The 20207-nt window shown below is 35.3% G+C and overlaps 1 protein-coding gene across 1 annotated transcript; it reads left to right on the top strand.

The window, feature by feature from the left end:
* Positions 1 to 1164: 1164 nt before the first annotated feature.
* LOC120627446 (protein dachsous-like) lies at positions 1165 to 2925 on the top strand. The gene has a single exon (XM_039895450.1). The coding sequence runs from the start codon at positions 1165 to 1167 to the stop codon at positions 2923 to 2925; it is 1761 nt and encodes a 586-aa protein (XP_039751384.1).
* The last annotated feature ends 17282 nt before the right edge of the window (positions 2926 to 20207 follow it).

The following is a 20207-nucleotide window of genomic DNA, read 5'->3' on the forward strand; positions in this document are numbered from 1 at the left end:
TTGAGTAATTAGACCGCCATCGCCTTTCACTCAATTGCATTGCTTCACAGAAATTATAATTGTGCTCTAGTTTAGGTAGATGGATATATATTTTGTTTTGTGGGAGGCTTCGGCCGTGGATAGCTACCATCCTACGATTTTTTCGTATCAGAATTACGTTGCCGAGTAGAAACCGATTTTATATGACGGTTATACACTAACAGTTTAGCCCGTCGCCATCTTAGACTGCACCACCACCCAGTTACCACCCAGTCGACATTGCAGTTTATAACTCGTAAGAAATTGAATAAAAAAAAGAGTGTGTGAACTTATGTACACTTATGTACTTATGTTAGAAGTTATACTTCTTTGGCATATCGAAAAAAATAACTAAAATGCAGTAGTGATTAACGATATATATTAAAATTAATCAAAACAGATTTTATATAAAAAAAAAGTTTTTGTTAACTTAATAATATTTATTTATTCACACTGTTTGTACTGTTACGAAACATGTGTTCTAAATATAAAAATACTAGAATATACAACTTGAACATAGTTATTGATTTTCATGCCACCTAGAAATAACTTTACGATGTAGAATTCTGGTGTCGGTGTGCGCGCGCTTTGTAAAAATTCACTCTCATCATTTTTCTCCATCGCGCCAAAAGAAGTATAACTTAAAAAATTGGTATATATATTTATTCATACAAATAACTTTTATTGCATCAAAACGGAAAAATACAGGACGAAATAAATAAACGATCACGTATAGTGATCTCATCCAGGCTACCTTTGCGAACGGTATACACACCAATGCTTGATAATGTATCAAATAATAAAGATAAACATCATACATACACAGTGTAACTGAATAACGAAATAATGTATTTAATGTTAAAGGATGCATTAGTATAATTCATAAGGAAACACCCTGTAAAAATATTAAATTAAAAGAAGCATATTTATTTTTCCATACTTACAAATTCCAAACATTCAAGGGTTTACTTATGCCAACCCTATTGACCATATTTATATAATTTTGAATTACTCTACATAACTTTGTGAGTACGAAGATGTAAAAGAATAACTTCCACGCAGTAATAAGTCTATGGGATGTTATAGCTTCTTCTTTTCGTTTCAGGTGTGTGACAATGTGTGAGCGGTGAGAAACAATACCGCGCAATGTTGCGCGCGATCCTCTACTTGCTCATCGCTGCGGCGGCAGCTGAGCACGTCCGTGAGTTCACTGTCAAAGAAAATGCCCGAGCTGGCACCCTCGTCGGCCATCTAGGTGATGAGCTTCCAGACGCGGCGCCTCCATATACTATAGTGCCAGTACCAGGCAGTGCAGTCAACGATGACCTCAAAATAGACCCCCACACAGGGGAAATAAGGACCAGACATCCTTTAGACAGAGAAAACAGAGATCACTACGCTCTGGTTGCCATCCCCGCAAGCGGCGATAACGTCCGAGTAGTAGTACGAGTATCAGACGAGAATGATAACTCTCCTACGTTCCCTGCCCCGGTCATGAATGTAGAATTCTCAGAAAATACTCCTAGAGACGTGAAAAGAAAGCTCAATCCAGCCAAAGATCAGGATTTAGGAGTATTCAATACCCAGAGGTATAATATCGTTTCGGGAAACACAGATAACGCCTTCAGACTGTCTTCTCATAGAGAACGTGATGGCGTACTTTATCTGGATCTCCAAATTAATGGTTTCCTTGATAGAGAAACTACTGACCACTATGAGTTGGTTATAGAGGCATTAGATGGTGGTACACCGCCTTTGAGGGGAACGATGACTGTAAATATTACTATTTTAGATGTAAATGACAACCCACCGGTGTTTGCTGAAAGTGTGTATTCAGCTATGATACCTGAAAACGCGACAGTAGGTACTGCTGTGCTAAAAGTATTCGCAATAGATTCAGACGCGGGAGAGAATGGTTTAATAGAGTACTCAATAAATAGAAGACAAAGTGATAAGGAGAATATGTTTAAGATAGATCCCGAGACGGGTGAGATTACGGTAAATAAGGCTTTAGATTTTGAGACCAAAGAGTTGCATGAGTTAGTTGTTGTTGCAAGAGATAAAGGCGCACAACCTCTAGAGACAACTGCATTTGTGTCCATTCGTGTTACTGATGTAAACGATAACCAACCTACGATAGATGTGATTTTCCTAAGTGACGACGCAACACCGAAAATATCTGAGTCAGCACAGCTAGACGAGTTTGTAGCAAGAATATCCGTACACGACCCAGATTCTAAAACTGAATACGCGAACGTTAACGTAACATTAAGTGGTGGTGATGGACATTTTGATTTGCGAACTCACGACAACATTATTTATTTGGTCGTGGTGGCATTACCGCTAGACAGAGAGTCACAGTCCTCATACACACTGAATGTAGTCGCAACCGATAAAGGTTCACCACCTTTGCATGCGTCACGAATAATCAGTCTTAAGGTGACTGATGTTAATGATAACCCACCAGTGTTCCTCGAGAACGAATACCAAACGAGTGTACCGGAAGCTGCAGCTCCTGGTACTCCAGTGATTCAAGTATCAGCCAGCGATGTGGATGAAGGAGATAATTCCGATATCAGGTATTCCTTACTCCCCACACCGCAGTCTGACTGGTTTTCGATCGACGAGCGTTCTGGTTTGGTAACAACACGTTCTCGTGTTGATTGTGAAACGAATCCGATGCCGCGTTTGACAGTGGTTGCCAGTGACCGTGGCAACCCTCCTCTTTCCTCCACAGCGATGTTATTAGTGACAGTGTTGGATGTGAATGATAACGAGCCGATCTTCGATCAGTCCTTCTACAACGTGACCGTCTCCGAGAATGAAGCCGTCGGCAGCTGTATTTTAAAGGTGGGTCCCGGCATTATAAAGTCTTCTTTTGAGGTACACATACTTAATAATTCATAAGCATTTCATTATCTACATTGTTGCAAATTTCTTATAGGATTTATTTAACTTTATGTCTTGGGTATCCACTAAGTCTGCGCATCAACTCAGCTTGAGACATTTTCAACAGCTCTGGAGCTAGTATATGTATATTGACGGAGAACTTGAAATTAATTAATCCAAAATTGAACAATCCGACAGCGCGCGCATCTCCTTTAATTAATCAGCTGCAGATAAAAGTTGAAGCAATTTTGAAAAAAAGAAAATAAGTTTAGGTTAGACTAAAAGCCACTTTTTATCACGAATGAAACCGCACATGAAAAGTGAGAGTAAAAAATTCATAAGACAGATTCCCTACTACGACATCGACGAATTCGTAGAAAGTCTTTTGAACAAGCGTCAAAAGAATGGAAACCTTTACTCGAGACCTATGTCCATCGATAAAAGCGTCATTTACCTCGGTAATTAAAAATTTATTTCCAAGTAATCTGTTCATCATAAAGTTACAAGTAATATATTCCGAGTGAAAGTATCCATATGGCGTGACTACCGATAATTTGCTGTTCTTGATTTTATGATTGTCGTTTACTGAAAATGTCAGCACCGAAATGTCAGAGTTGGTTGCATTGTGAACTGTATTGTTAGAGCTGACGACTTCATCTTACTCCTTCCTTTTTATGCTACTACATCATAATAAGTTTTGCTGATTTTTTATATCATTGTAAATGTCACATATTATTATTGAATTAATTAAAAAAAAGTATGATTAAGAATTTGCTGTGTAGGTTTCTATTCGGTTTTCATACGGTTAAAAACAAAACTTTAGTATACACTAATCAATTATTATAACTCTGCTCGGCCCTACTATATTCTGATACCATTACCTTAGAATGTAGGAATTCTTTAAAAAAAAAGAAAAAATAAAATTGGAAGACATCATTAAAATTGCAAAAAATAATGCAAATTGAAACTTCGTATATTTGTACTGTTCGTGCCACGATCTTAAGAACCTTCTCTCCTACGAAAGCTCCACCTATGTCTTGCTGTGGGACATTCATATAATGACGATGATGATGATAAAAACTTTAGCATTAATTTCGTTACTCGCACGAGTATTAAAAATTTGAAACGGCCCGTAAACACATTGTCCATGCGAGTTCAATTACGATAAAACAAGGCTGCATCATCGGACGGCCGGACATTGGGCAATTAGTCATCGAGACAGATCAATCCCTCTTATCTCAGAACCCGCCCCCCCGCGAATTTGTGTAAAAAACGTCGCAATTTTCATTAAACCTTATCAAAAGAATCCGGCGCTGGCCCATAACTTACGCGAGTTAATTCCTTTTAATATATTCCATAATATGAGGTACCTGCATTGTCCTAAGGGTTTACACACAGAAGCCATTTTCACTTTAACTTTCGTTCATCATTTTATCATCATCATCATTCCGGCCCACTACAGAGCACGGGTCTCTTCTCAGAGACCCGGTTAAACCGCAGTCCAACACGTGGCCAGCATGTGTAAATTGGTAAACTTCACACGTCTATAAAAACGTTATGGAGAACTCTCAGGCATGTAGGTTTCCTCACTATGTTCTTGTCACATTACATACAATACAATTTGATATATTATATAATAGTCAATAGTTGTTTATTCATAAATATTAATATTAAACGTTAATTATATATTATTAGCGTTGAAATACCCTAGCATTTGGTTTTAGCCTGGTGTAAAATCGTCAAACACTTGCGTCCCCTCTCACAAGAGAACTGAGCTTAATTTCGGGATAAAAAGTATCCTATATTACGTCTAATACCTTCCGGAATATGTGTACAAAGTTTCGTGATAATCGGTTTTGTAGTTTTTGCATGAAAGCGTAACAAACAAACTTACATTCACATTTATAATATTAGTAGGGATATATATATATATATATCAATAATTATATTTACTTTGTAAATAAAACCAATTTCTTGAGATTCCAAATGTGTAAATTTGTCTACATTCAAACTGATTAAAACTAACGAAGCTATCAAATCTATTTATTTGAAACCTAATTTAATAAAGTAGGGCCGATAGATAATATTATTTAATATAATATATAATATGAAGCAGTGATAGCACAATGGGTAGGAGCTCGACTTCACTTTCGGGGGGCCGAGTTCGAATCCCAGCACGCACCTCTAACTTTCCCAAGTTATCCGCGTTTTAAGTTACTAAAATATCACTTGCGTCAACGGCGAAGGAAAACATCGTGAGGAAACCTGCATGCCTGAGTCCTACATAATGTTCTCAAAGGTATGTAGAGCCTACCAATACGCCAATACTGGGCCAGCGTGGTGGACTACGGCCTTAACCCGTGCCCTGTAGTGCCCCGGTAATGGGTTGATATGCTATATTCTATACAACACATCCTGTCGAGCCTTCAAACATGCTATTATATTCGGTGGTTCGTAAGTGGCAGTTAGCTGGCACCGTGTGTGTAGTCTTTTAATAAGTTATAATATATTCCACATGGGGTACATAGTCATAAGTGGATATAAATCTATCCGCGAAGAAGCCCAAGTTTGGGCGCGCGGCGTTCGCATCGCAAATTGCGATCTAAATTGAAAATTAAACAGTGAATTGTTGAGAGTAAGTGTTGGTCGCTCGGAGCGTCGTGACCGTTGGGCAGGCGTTTTTATGATATATGCGTATTCTGAAGGCTGTATTGAATGAATATTGTTAGAAGAGTTTCTGGAGGAATGCTTCGTTCCAAGAAAGTATCATGAAGTATCGTGAAGTATCGTGAATTTAACTATCATATATAACTATCATATATACCTTTAAGGTAAACTTAAAAATATTATTATTATCCATTGTGTAAATGTAAAATTTAAAAAAAAAACTCTTCAAAATCGAGCATGAATAGTCATATAAAAAAACGTAAAAGAGTTAGTAACAACTAAACCTAAAAAGAAAAAACAAGTTCTTCATTCTGCTAAGAAATACTGAATTGTTATTCTAAAAGTATATAGTTTAAGAGTTATTTTCTCGCCACACAAAAACAAACATACAAATTCAGATGATTCAGACAAACTTCGACTATTACAAAACAACGGTCACGAGGTCCTCGGTTCGATTCCCGGGCCGAGCCAAGATTTGTTAGTAATTGGGTTGTTTTAAATTTTGAGTACAGCCTTGAGTTAGGAAATTGGGGGTACCATCTTGTGCCTCAAAGAGCAAGTCATAATATGATAATAATCGTGTAAACCCATCAACCCACATTGTAGCGGCATGGCAGCTCCAAAACCCTCTCTAGTTAACAGGCTAGCGAGGATGACGGTACAAGCATTTTATTGAATGATAATTTAATAGTTAATAAATATTTGTTACTAAATATAGTACTAAATATTTGCACAAATTGACTGTGAGATAGTGATAACAAAAAAAAACTCGGCTAAGTTTGTACCAGGATGCGTTTGGTACCCTCGTAGCTTAAGGTTTAAGTTGGAACCTCACAATTATGGAAACATATATGTATGAACGCTTCATAAATACCTGTGTTAGGCCTACATGAATAAAGAATATTTGAATTTAAATTTATTGGTTCTGCAAATAATCTGTGGATAAAGCTTTGAAGTAGCTACTGAGTTTCTTGCTATTTATCATTTCCAGTATAATCTAATAATCTAAGGAAGTGGATATGTAGAATAGGTTTTACTGAACCGGTGGTAGATTCACAACTGACAGGCTGTTGACGATTCAAAAGAGCTTGTAAAAGCCTATTTGAATAAAACATTCTGAATTCAAATTAAGTAGATGCTCTCTCAAAGCTGTATATGTAATATAATTTAATTTTCCGTAGTTACATATATTCTATATATATTTTCCGGCTAAGTTTGTTGTGGGCTTGCAATGCAAGGCTTAAATAGGCAGGGGACTAAAATTTTATTACCCGATTATATCCACTGAGAAAGGATAAAATTTACTCGTCCACCTGCCAAAGCACCGGAACGGGAAAAGATTACCCCCATTTAATATTACACGCAAATAAACGCATAATTTAGGGACTGTAACGGTCCCTAAACTAAGGATTGTAATTTTGAGCTTATGCCCGCGGCTTCGTACCAGGTTTTTAGGTTTTTCATGAATCCTGCGGAAACCGTAAATTTTTCCGGGCTGAAAAGCAGCCTATGTGTTATATCTCCATTCTAAAATTCAGTCAAATTGGTTCAGTAGTTTTTGCGTGAAAAAGTAACAAACATCCATCCATCCATATAAACTTTCGCATGTTTAATATTATTATCTTCTGACCGCGACTTCGTCTGCGTGGACTTCAGAATTGGGTCTGACCCTTCGCTCGTTAACACTTTTTAATTTTAACAAGGGAACTATTTAAGTGGTTGGTATAGAGAAAACTTTTCATAGCATAGGTGACATGCATACCAAACTTCAAAGCTAAGCTTCTGCCCACGGCTTAGCTCATCTAATAAATTTTTGATGTTCCCACGGGAACTACTTAAGGAATCGGGATAAAAGGTAGCCTATCTTGTTTTCCATCTCAAAGGCTACATGTATGCCAAATCTCATCCAAATCCGTTCAGCCGTTTTTGCGTGATTGAGTCTGTACATTTTCACATTAAAATATTTCTACTATATAAATAGGTACATATAGTAGGATAGGATTAAATATTTTTTTTAAATGTATACAGCAGGCAAGGCAGTTAGGTTTTATAAATACGTATAAATTATTTTCATTAGAATACTAAATGCTTTTGGTGAAAATGGTATTGATAGCTAAGATAAAGACTATTACAAAAGAGAAATTAGAAATACCTACTCTGTAGGAGCTAATCTTGATACGCAAAGAGTCTGCACACGCAATAAATCGTGCAAACGCACAACTGTATGAAGGGAGGCCATTCAACCACATTTACATGAGCAATACTATTAACAGGCGGGTATGGTTGCCCTATTGGGCGCACAATCTAAAGCTAGACTTCTAGGGAGAAGGGCTCTCTTATAGGGATAATGCTTGTTGAGACTCAAGACACTGTACCTGCGGGTAATCACAGTTTAGCAAGCATACAGTTCGGTTACGTTGTCATACGAGTAGTGTCTTCAAAAAGTGCATTTTTTGAGCAGTTACTAAACTTTTTTTTATAATTAATGATTTAATAGGTTAAGACGAGTTGTTACATAAGACTAGAGGATGTTTTTATATTTTAAAATGCTTGTAAATTATAAAAATCATATATAAGAAAAGGGCACCGGTCTACGTTCTTACCTTTTTTTATCAATATCATCTTTATTCTGAAACCGTAACATAACTACAAACATACCATTAAGTAGCTACGCTGGGCCACCTTTACCTTTGGGTCAGTCTGAAATTCAAATATTATATTACTGAACAATGGCATTACCTGGATGCAGAGGGAAATGAAGAAACGGTGAAATAACGAGTTATTTTATATATGTACTTAAAGTTACAGTTAATATTTACCAGTGAACTACTAGAATATAATTTTTTCAAATGCATTTTTGCATCTCATGTAAAAATATTTATTGCAAAAATAGCAAGATATTGAGTATTTAGAATTTGCATTGAGAACTGTTCATTTTATTTTTAATTGTCTCTTGCATTGGCCACGTTTCAGTTAAGAACTGTATATTTGCTAAGCTGTGAACTTATCATGCTCTAGGGTAAGCTTTCTGAAATACATAGTGACATGATAAAATACCCATTACTTATCCTACCTTGAAATGTATTACATATATATATAACCTCGCTACTATGTATACATAAATGTATAATATGAGAACTACGAAGATAATAATTATTTAATATTGCCTCGATGATCTTGTAGAAAATGTTAGATATCGGATCACGACGTCGTACTCGAGTTTGATTCAGGGGTCGAGCCAAAATATTTTGGTTAAGGTGATTTAATGAATATACTTTTAATCTACAATTTACAAAAGTATTATCACTATCATCCGCATCCGCAGCTTATTAGCGTCCCACTGATTGGCACGCGAGGCCTAGTAGAGAAGGTTTAAGCGTATAGACCCACCACGCTGCTCCAATGCTGATTAGTGGGCTTTAACCAATACGTAAAGTAACGTAACGCCCTTTCCAAAGCACAGGGCATTACTCCGCCCAAAATTTCCGCACTCTGCGCTAGTATTGAAATTTCTTAACGGAAAACTTTTACATGTCCCGTTATTTGAATTCAAGACTTCGTGATGCAATCAAAACTATACCCACCAAGCACAAAGTATAGAAAAATAAAAGATGAAGAATCTATTGTATAGAAGCAGGCGTTACTTTGCGGAAATCCATGATATATTATGAAAACTAAGCTTAATTTGCTATAGTTCGCGAAAAGCAGGAGAATCTGTATGGTGTAATTTATAATTTCTTCAATCCTTATACTCCACACCAAACAGATCCCTCTACGCACGTTTCGCTCTGAAACCGGAGCATCCTCAGGAGATTTGACTTTACAATGAATAATTGTTAAAACAATTATTCTTATTGCATATCTTCTTAAATCTATGATTTTTTAAATAATCTAAAAATCTTAGTGCCAACACGCATTTAAAGAAATGCCTATTGCATTCTGTTACTAATCCTAACCGTAGAAAATTTATTATTTTCAAGCAAGAGTTTAGAGATACAGTAGGTTTAGGATTAAATTTCAGCAACAATTGACTCGCATAAATTAACGTAGGTATCCATATAAAGAGCTATTAGATATAAGGTACCGTAGTGCTATCTCTCTCTGATCATATCTTGTCTCACAAAGTAGGTAGCCCTTTTGTTATTTAGGACGTAGGTGTAAAACTATTAGAGGCCTATTGCCCATTTTGTACTGTGAATAAGATTTCATCAAAAGTGATATTCTTAGTTACTAGTGCCCAGATCATGTCCTTCAGGTTCAGTTCAATTATCTATATCTTTAGTATTAAAAACAGGAAAGATTATTGTGTTTGTTTGTGACCGAAAAAACTTAAAAACTACTGAACCGATTTCAATAGATCTTTCAACATTCGAAAGTTATATTATCCTGTATACATATGTCATATTTCAATTCAAGAATGATAAGTTTTATGCCTAAAATAATGATATTAAAACCAAACCAGAAGATAAAAAATTCGCGATAATACGTAACGACCTCTAGTTTATGCGGCTGAAACCACGGGGGAACAGCTAGTTTGTTTATCGTTAAAAGATTTGCTCTCTTCTCCACTCCGAGCATACTTTTAATAGTTTGCTAAATTACTCTAAGCAATTTTGTCTGGATTGGCTGTGGTTAATCGCCCCACCGACAAATACGTGCCGCCATCGACCACGGCACGGTGGTTATTTCAGACTCGTACCGGCTAAAACCCCATGATGTTCCAACCAGACGCCTCGCCTGGTGGCAGGGTCTCACAAACGCTTTTGCACACAAACGCGACCCAGCTAGCCCCTAAAATGATTCTACAATGATAACTTACCACCAGGTGAGATTGCAGTCAAGGGATAACTTGTGGTAGAAAAAAACCTGCTATACCTAAGACCGACACGTCAGTCTGCGACCATCTTCGACTGCATCATCTTACGGCCGATTGGAGCAGTGGGCAACGACCCTGCTTTCTGAGTCCAAGGTCGTGGGTTCGATTCCCACAACCGCAAAATGTTTGTGTGATTTAGTTTTAGATATAGTTTGTGTGAGTCTTTGGGGCTAGATGGCGATGTGTGTATTGTCGTAGTATGTTATCTAACTTTTAGAGAAATAAAAAAAGCTCTCTTAACGGTCCCTTAGCCAGTGATCATCTTCACAGCAATGTAGAATACATTAAGGCCTGCAATGTATTAGGAACACGTATTGTACCGTAACAGTATCTCCAACCGATCGTATCTTATCTTATCTCACGTTGTACGTATTGTTGTCCTCTGTGATTTACGATGTACGTGTAATATATGCCATTAGCATTTTGTTAGCTGTTAATTCGTTGAATAACTGACTATCTTTTGGCATTTTGAAAACATCTATCGAAGCGCCGTAATATTAAAATCGACCGGCATGCCGTCACGGCAAATGGCATAACGCATCTTTTATGAACTCATGCCTTTTCTTACACATTTACTTCTTTTGTAGTTATTAAAAGTCAAAACACAAATATTTCAGTAGGTTCATATATGGTTCTTTCGATACATTACATACATTGTAGTGAGATAATGGCGATACCACATTCGTAAACTTAAAACTATAGCTAAGTTATTAAAAATAATATTTTGATTTCAATAACGACCACCTTCTTTTTATTATTATTTTATTCCATGTATGCTTCATTATTTATTAATAATTAAAAAATTTAATATTAACTTAAATGTACTTTTTTTTTTACGCCACATTTTTTTATGTGACTTGGCTGTCATGTCGTTTATTATTATTTATATTTTTTTATAATTAATAATATAATTTATTTAATATAATAAATAATATAATTTATTTAATATAATAAATAATATAAATATAATTTATTTATTTGATATAGTTTGCTGTTATGTAGGTACAGAAGATCTTGTCAGAGGGTTGCAAACATAATTATTTACTTTTATTTGTTCATGGTTACACTTAATGATTACTATATAATATTAAATAATAACATTTTATACAAAATTAAATAATTTAATTAAATAAAAGTTAAGCATATTCGATTAAGGATCATGATTCTAGTTTCAAGGTCAGATTTTTTTTGTATTACCCGCCCTTATTAGACCAGTTTGGGAAATCTAAGATCTATCGTCTTTAAAGCCTATGCCGAGCTGTCTGAAAAAAGATTTATTTTCTATTGATTGCTTGGGGAAATTTGGTTTTATTCTCAAGGCATTCGCAGACCGGCGTTGTGCGCTTCAAAATCCTCGGAAAACGCGTTTTGAAATCATAACGTTTTTTTAGATTTTTTTTTATTTTTTGTTTGCAGAATAATTAAAGATTACCCTTCAAAATATTTATAAACAAAATTAACATGTGTATTAAAATAATCCTAAAAAAAATCTAAACGTCTTAACGAAACCTCCGCAGCGATGCGATGCGTAGTGCCGAGCATTGCCCCTTTGAATGACCAAACCTAATTAACTATGTAAAAGTAAAACGACACAGAGATAGTTTTCATTGCCTATTTTTAGTCTCTACATAGTTTGAGTAATCAATGTTGGCGTAGTCTCTAATGACGGTAAAATTTTCAATAACCTGATATAAGAGCGGCCATATTGGATTCCTAGAGTTGCTATGGTAACTCGTGGGCGTATTCAAACTCTATGATAATTATTTTCCATATACCTAACTTTTTATACTTTTTTATTGTGCAAGTAACTTTGTGGACTCCACACACCTTTGAGAACATTATGGAGAACTCTCAGGCAGGCAGGTTTCCTCACGATGTTTTCCTTCACCGTTGAAGCAAGCCATTCTGTTATTCCAGCACTTAGAACTCGGTTCTCCGAGCTATGTGCTGCGACCATTTCCATTTCAAATAATCCATGATACTCCGCGAAAAGCAAGAGAATCTAATCTTTTCGCGGAGTATAGGAAATTAAGCGTAATTTTATAATATTCTAGACATTTGCCTACCGAACCCTGAATGTCGATAATATTTTTTTAATCGATTTCCAATGATTCAAACCCACGTCCGGCGTCCACATAAATCCTAAGTCTCATCATTAACAGTTGCGTGACTGTGAACCATAAGGGAGCGTGTCCTCGGGTGTTTACGACTATTTAACCCATCCCGGTGCTATTTATTGTGGGCCAATCACGTATAATTCATTATTGCTTTACGTGACTTGGTCGGTCGTTCCAGTCAGAAATGTTCGCACACTTTTTTAATTTCCCGCGATCCCGTGACTTCAGCGGCGCTTGCCCCCGTTGTTTTGTATCTCGCAGCATAGGTGGGAGACGAATTCGGATCCCCCGATTGTATCCACTGTCGATAAAATTTACTTGCCCACCTGAGAAAGTAGAGAAGCAGGGAAGCGAGTAGTTTGCTCCCTTTTAATATAGCACGTATATTATTTAAATAAATAGATATACTACGACAATACATGCGTCGCCTTCTTACCCCAAAGTAAGCGTAGCTTGTGTTATGACAGATATGATATGATGAATATTTTTATGAACAATATACATAAATGCTTATTATATACCAATAAACACCCAGACTCTGAAAAACATTCATGTTCATCACACAAATATTTATCCGATTGTGGGAATCGAACCCAAGGCATTGGACTCAGAAAGCAGGGTCACTGCCCACTGCGCCAATCGGTCGTCAGTTTTTTTGGATATCATCAAACTCATTGTAATACGAAAATAAATTTAGATCGAAACTGCTGTTTCCTACTAGATGGCGCTACAGTTGCTATACAGACTGATATAAAAGGCATACTAATTTCGGCATCGGGTGTCTTGGCAGATATGAATGTTTCGACTGCGGCTAGTTTCCACCCTTCCGGCAAAGACCGCCATGCAAAAAAACGTTTCGGTACGATGCCGATGTATACATATATCAAAAACATTTTTTAATAATTTCTGCGTACCTATATTACTCTTAGGTACATACTTAGCATTGACAGTCGTATATAAAGTTTACACGTTTATTAATGTTTGGGTAATTATGTAAATCAGATAGTGCTGTTTACCTCGTACAGCATTTACCATTCATTTACCTTTTTTGAGTTTGCACTTTAATTACGTACAGCGAAAACGATCGCATGCAGTGGGTGCAATTATACTTACCTTATACAGATGTATACCTACTCTCAGTTTAGTTAAAGTAATATTAACACCTACGCCGAAATACGGTTGTGATTTGTTTGTTGCGGAATTCCATGATATATTATAAAAATTAAGCTTAATTTGCTATACTCCGCGAAAAGCAGGAGAATCTGTATGGTGTAGTTTATAATTTCTTCAATCCTTATACTCCACACCGAACAAATCTTCGGCAATGTACCCTCTACGCTCGTTTCGCTCCGAAACCGAACCAACCCCAGGAGATGTTGACTTTACAATGAATAATTGTATGAAATAATTGTTGTTAGTATATAAAGCTGAAGAGATTGTTTATTTGTTTGTTTACATGTAGGTGATGTCGGTGCAAAGAACATGGGAACAAACAAATAAACACAATTTTTGCACTTATAATATTAATTTAGATTATAGTAACTCTAGTACGGATAAATACAAGTATTTTATGGGCACAGATAATCACTAAGAATGCGTAATGGCCGACTTACATTCTCTCTCTCTCGGCAGTAGGTAACACGTGTAAAGGTACCATTTATAAATTGTTAAAGCACCTTGGTGTGTGGTCGCAATTTAGATAAAGGTTATTATAAAAATACCTATATTCCTTAAAGCGGTCGCAGTGTGATAATTAAAAATGTTTTTTATTATTATATGTTATCCCTTGAAACGTAATGGGAGGGGCTTATAGCGTACGGTCGCGGATTAAGATCCAGTTTTGTTTAAGTCTAGATCAAACAGAAATATCTTTGAAAAGAGAATGTCAATCTAATGTTTACATTTAAAATGGAACCCTGTGAGGGCGCTGTTACCAGATTGAGAGGCGGACTTATTATTGCCATCATTAAATATTCTCATATAGGTAGTCGCTTATTTTATAATAAGCTTTCTCCAGCAAGTAATGTTTTAAGGATTTAGTAAATAGTTTTATACTTTCTTTTTCTTTTATATGTTCCATTCAGTGGCGTGCCCAGAGTCTTCGGCCAGGGTATGCATAAAGCAGATATATAGCATAAAAAAGAAAAAAAATCCCCTCCAATACGAGCTATATAAAATCATTTGGGTATGCAGTGCTTTTGTGCATGTATGATGTGCACGCCACTGGTTCCATGCATGAAAAGACGAAGGCGAAAAAAAATTTATTTTATAAACGTTGTTGTCGAAATGTTGCACTTTAAAACGTTCCGAGCGAAACTTCTTACATTATATCAATAAGTATAGTAAAAATAGTAAACAAGAAGTTCGTTTTCACTTATAAATTTGTGATTTCCCGCAAGATTAAGAAGTGTTTTTTTTAAAAACACAATCCCAACGTACATTATCTTCAGTTATGTTATTATGCAACGCACGCCAAGATAGCACTCATTATTAGATATTCCGATGTAAATAAGCTACATTATGGTACAGTTTTATCAAAATTCATTCAGTACTTTTTGCTTAAAAGAGTATCAAACATTTAGACATCCTCAGAAACTTTCAAGTTTATAATATTAGTGGTATAGGATTGTAAGAAATACATTTCATCTACCATCTTTAAGAATAGGTAAATTTACTAGGAATTAAAGCTCAAAAGAACTGTTTGAACTTAACATAATAAGTTTTAGTCGCTACGCTTTAGAAATCGCTGCAACTAAGACCGCAGGTTTCGACCGTAAAATCTTGCGGCATTAAAACTCGACGCTGCTTCTTCTATCTTAATAAAAGCGCGCTTAAGTATGTTTAAATTACAAAAAAAATGTCTTTAAACATACAACTTTATCTTCTGAGGTATTCACAAAAATACCTCCTTAATTCTGTTAAACTTTTAATTGTGTTTTTTCATATCAATAACGATCAGAATTATGAACATAAATAGTCCTCATTCAGCCATTATTACACGCAGGAAAAACGCCCTGCGCACGCTTCACTTCACACCCGCGGAATGTTGCTAGCTTACAAACTTTTCCCATTTTCCCATTTTATGGTAAACGTTTAGAACATTATGGATAAAATAATAACTGTGAGCTGCAAAATGGAAATAAGTGACCGAGAAACACTAATAAAGTGGAGTGGTTTTGATGCTTCAATATTAGTCGTGTACACGATTTCTGTACGTGTTGTTATATTCATTACGTAGTCAGTCAGGCATAGTCAGTACATATTTGAAAATTTATAGTATATAAATAGTATTATAAGCAAAAATAAACGCGTTGTGCAGCATACTAGGCTACATAAAATTGCTAATTCATTAAAGGGCAATTGTATATTATTTTTTAACAAATTACCGAATGAAATCTTTGAGATGCCTCTAAATAAGTTCAAAGTTTATATAAAACGTAAGCTGACAGAAAAATCCTATTACAATGTTAAGGATTACTTAAACGATAAAAAAGCTTCGGTGTGAATTATTCTAACTTCAAAGCTTAATATTAATTTACTGTGAGATGGTGATAACAAAAATAAACACCCGGCTAAGTTTGTAGTGGGCTTAGACCAGGGCGCGTTTGAAACCCTCGTAGCTTTAGGTTTAAGTTACGAAGTTGTCACCATCCCGTCACAAATATGTAAACATATATGTATGAACGCTTCATAAGTGCCTGTAATAAATAAATAAATAAAATAAATAATATGAATAAATTTTGAATTTTGAATTTAAATTCTAATATGGATCCTATGAGAGACGAGTTCTGTGCCCAGCATTGGGATATGAATACGCCAAGCATGCTCAAGCCAAAATAAAACGTTTCTCTTTTATAAAAATATATCGTTCAGAAAACAGTAAACATTGTTTCAGAGTAAAAACAGTTGCTTTGCAAGTAAAGTTACATGCTAGCCAGTCAGCACCGATGAATGAAAATGTTTTAAATTTCTAGACTTGTAATGTTAATTAATGAAAAAGAAAAAAGAACAATACAGGGCAGTTAATGACTCCATAGATGCAACATGATTGCAATATTGTTCTTAATTTATTCGTATAAAAACTTACTGATCTACAAGCGTGCCACAGTTTAGCAATATACAGCAGGATTGAGATTAACATCTCGAGCGATTACCGACAAGAATAAGTAACACGTTTTTAAGCTTTAACAATTTTCATTGTAAAGTCAACATATCCTGACGATGCTCCGGTTTCGGAGCGAAACCTGTGTAGAGGGTATATTGCCGAAGATCTGTTTGGTGTGGAGTGTAAGGGTTGAAGAAATTATAAATCACACCATACAGATTCTCCTGCTTTTCCCAGAGTATAGCAAATTAAGCTTAATTGTCAAGTAAATAATACTAATAATAATAATTTATTCAAACTTGAGAATTATCGTTGTGTTGCAGAAAGTAGTTCCAAAAGAAATTTGCTGATAAATTGAAATTTCGTGATATTATGTTATATTAATGAATTGAAAATTAACACATCAATTTAACAGCCAATTATATGTATATTTAAATAAACATTATCGGTAAATAATAGGTATAGTGCTGTTTTTTTTTCTTCCACTAAAAGTTAGTATTTAACTGAAATCTTACCTGGCGGCACTTAAAAAAAGGATTATTATTCTGAGTGTCAACATTAACATAATACTGCTTTAAGCTATGGTAGTACTTTAGTTAAATGTGAAGTCATTAGAAGCTATATTTAAATAGCAATAAGAAAGTAGTGAAGCAGAATGCTAATATTACAGGTTTTTTTAAGTATTGCAAGATGTGTATCATCTTCTTTATTTAAACATATAAATTCACACTCGAATCTATTCTTACTTAATGTAACGAAATAAGCCCCGTAAAACCAAAATCAAAAACTCTTTATACAAGTAGGCAACAGACACTTCTCAAGCTACATTTGTTGACTAAATCTACAAGAGTTCAAACACGGTCTAGTCTAAAAGAAGCCCGCAACAAACTGAGCTGGGCATTTTTTACCCTATGTTTTATGAAGTTAATTAGCAATTATTGATACCCAAGGTTATATCGTATATGTTATTCATTACAATTTTAATTAGGATGTAATCCTCTTCTGCTGTACTGTATGATAGTGAAACAGAGGTTAATGCAGAACGATGTAATTATCACGTTTACGGTCCCACAATACCGCATTTGCGCATTAAGTTTAGCGCAAATAGTTCGGTTACATTGACTATTTTAGTTTCTGCGCGTTTTGCGCAAAAAGTTAAAGGAATTTTAACTTTTTTATTGGTGTTAATTTTATTATGTAGGGTTGTTAGTCATCGAGTTTATGAATCGATTCTGGTTGGACGCTAAGTAAAATGAATATAATTACGTATTAAAAGGTATTGCGTAGATTAAGGTTAGGTTGCTATCCAGGAGCCCGTGATATATAATGAACATTTACCAAACCAAAGTAAGTAAACCGAGGAGGTAACAAGGGTTGAGGGGATTTCGTTTGGTTTCGGTTCGCCCGAAATCAAGGCCAATTAGACAATGACGCCAAGCATGATTATCTCGTCGCATTTTATATACATTTTATACATACAACTATAACCTTAAGTATATGGAAAATAATACCAATAAGAGAATAAGGTTGTTACGAAATATAATATATACATGCACTGACGTATATAAGGTCAATGTATACATGCAATTTATTGATTCAGACTTTTTCTTTTAGTCAAACCAAAGATAAACTCAATTTCAAACCCTTCGTTCCTATATATATCCTAATAATTCACTAATGTTTGCTGTACCACCTACTAATTTGGTATAGCATTTTCTTGTATGCCTTTGTTTGCCTGTAAGAGATCGCTATTTAGCGATAACGCCGCCAAATTGTATATTCTACCATACTGTGCTGTTGTATTTGTATCTCTGTAAATTTTCTCTGTGGTGTACAATAAAAGTATATTCATTCATTAATTCATTTATTCATTAATTCATTAATTCATTCAAACCCTTCGTTATGTCTTTTTCATATTATACACTTATTACGTAAAATATACTATTAAAGCATAATATAACCTTAACAAGCCTTTACAAGTTAGCCCTCGACTGTCTTTCATGATGAGGTAAACTAAAATAAGCGTCATCTTGAGGATTTTAGGAAATAGACCCACCAAGCTGGTCCAATGCGTGTTGGTGGATTAATGATTATTTTGATTAATAATGGTTTTTATTCCCGCTAAAAATCAAGTTGAAAGACCGCTAAGTTTTAGGACGCGTTTTAATTTGCAACGTTCTGAAATTGAATCCAGTCGTGTCACCTTCTTAACTAGACAGCCATTGCCTAAGCAACGCATAGATAGCTCCAGCTTGTTTTAATAAACTAAAAGATTGATATCAAAACGATTCCGAACAAAATAATAACTGGTTGTGGGTTTATTTAGTAAGTACTTATACCTATAACTTTTGCTTATTTTAGTATCAAACTAGGGACCCGCGCGTCTTCTTCCGCGAATTTGCCGACTTAAAAAAATATTCGTATGTTGTCGCGGACTGTTTTATAGAACTTTAAAGAAACAATTGCGATATACTTACTTCCGTCGTTTGGGGTAACGTTTACCGTTCACGCATCGCACGCATCAGAATCTCTCAAAAAGGATATTTTGCAGTTTTTGACCGAGATTCCAATATGAATGAATCCTAGCTAGATCAATTTATCGCGAACGAAACTCCCTGTATACTAAATTACATGAAATTTGTTGGAGCCGATTCCGACATTCCAATTATATATATATACAATAATTGCTCGTTTAAAGATATTTATTAAAATAAAATATTAAAGTGTGGTCAGTACATGGCTACGCATTTCTGTGGTTCCGTTTCACCTGGTACAAGGTGCCAACTGAAAATCAGCGCTGTTTTCTCCCACTGGCGCATGCAGCACAATGCTGAGCTGGCACCTTTTTTCTAGGTTGTGCTACACATAACATACGTGGTGTCGTGAATATTGTAATGTGTGGCGCAATGTAAAAAAATATTTTTTCTTTCATTTTTTTTTTTAAATAATCGTGAAATTGCAACCATATCTCATCTACGAAGGTTGAGTGGGCAATTTTTTACCGCCCATTGCGGCGTATGTAGCAATTAAGCGAAATGTCGTTTGTCATGAATATTTGAGCCTTTATGAAACTGAATAAAAGGATTATTTCACAACAAAACGATTCTTGTTATAAGACTGTCGCATGTTCGTTCGATTATACGGATTATATTAAGTTTAAAGTTACTAACATCTGCCCGCGACTTCATCTGCGTGGACTTCAGAATTTGGTCTGAAGCTTCGGTGGGTATCAATTTCTGATCTTAACTCGGTAACTATTTTTGAGATCGGTGTGGAAAGTACATGTCCTATTCGATAGCATAGCCCGCAGCTTTTCTCGGAAATATTTTTTCTTCGGGAACTTCTTAAGGAGTCGGGATAAAAGGTAGCCTTTGTTCTTTTCCATATCTATATCCGTTCAGCAGTTTTTGCGTGATTGAGTAACAAACATCCACACTTTCACATTTATAATATTAGTAGGATTAGTAGGATAGGATTTTAACCGATTTAACCGATTTTTTACCATTTCTATAAATAACCAGTTATTTGCGGTATC

Source organism: Pararge aegeria, chromosome 11 (assembly GCF_905163445.1).
Source record: "Pararge aegeria chromosome 11, ilParAegt1.1, whole genome shotgun sequence".
Lineage (NCBI taxonomy): Eukaryota > Metazoa > Arthropoda > Insecta > Lepidoptera > Nymphalidae > Pararge > Pararge aegeria.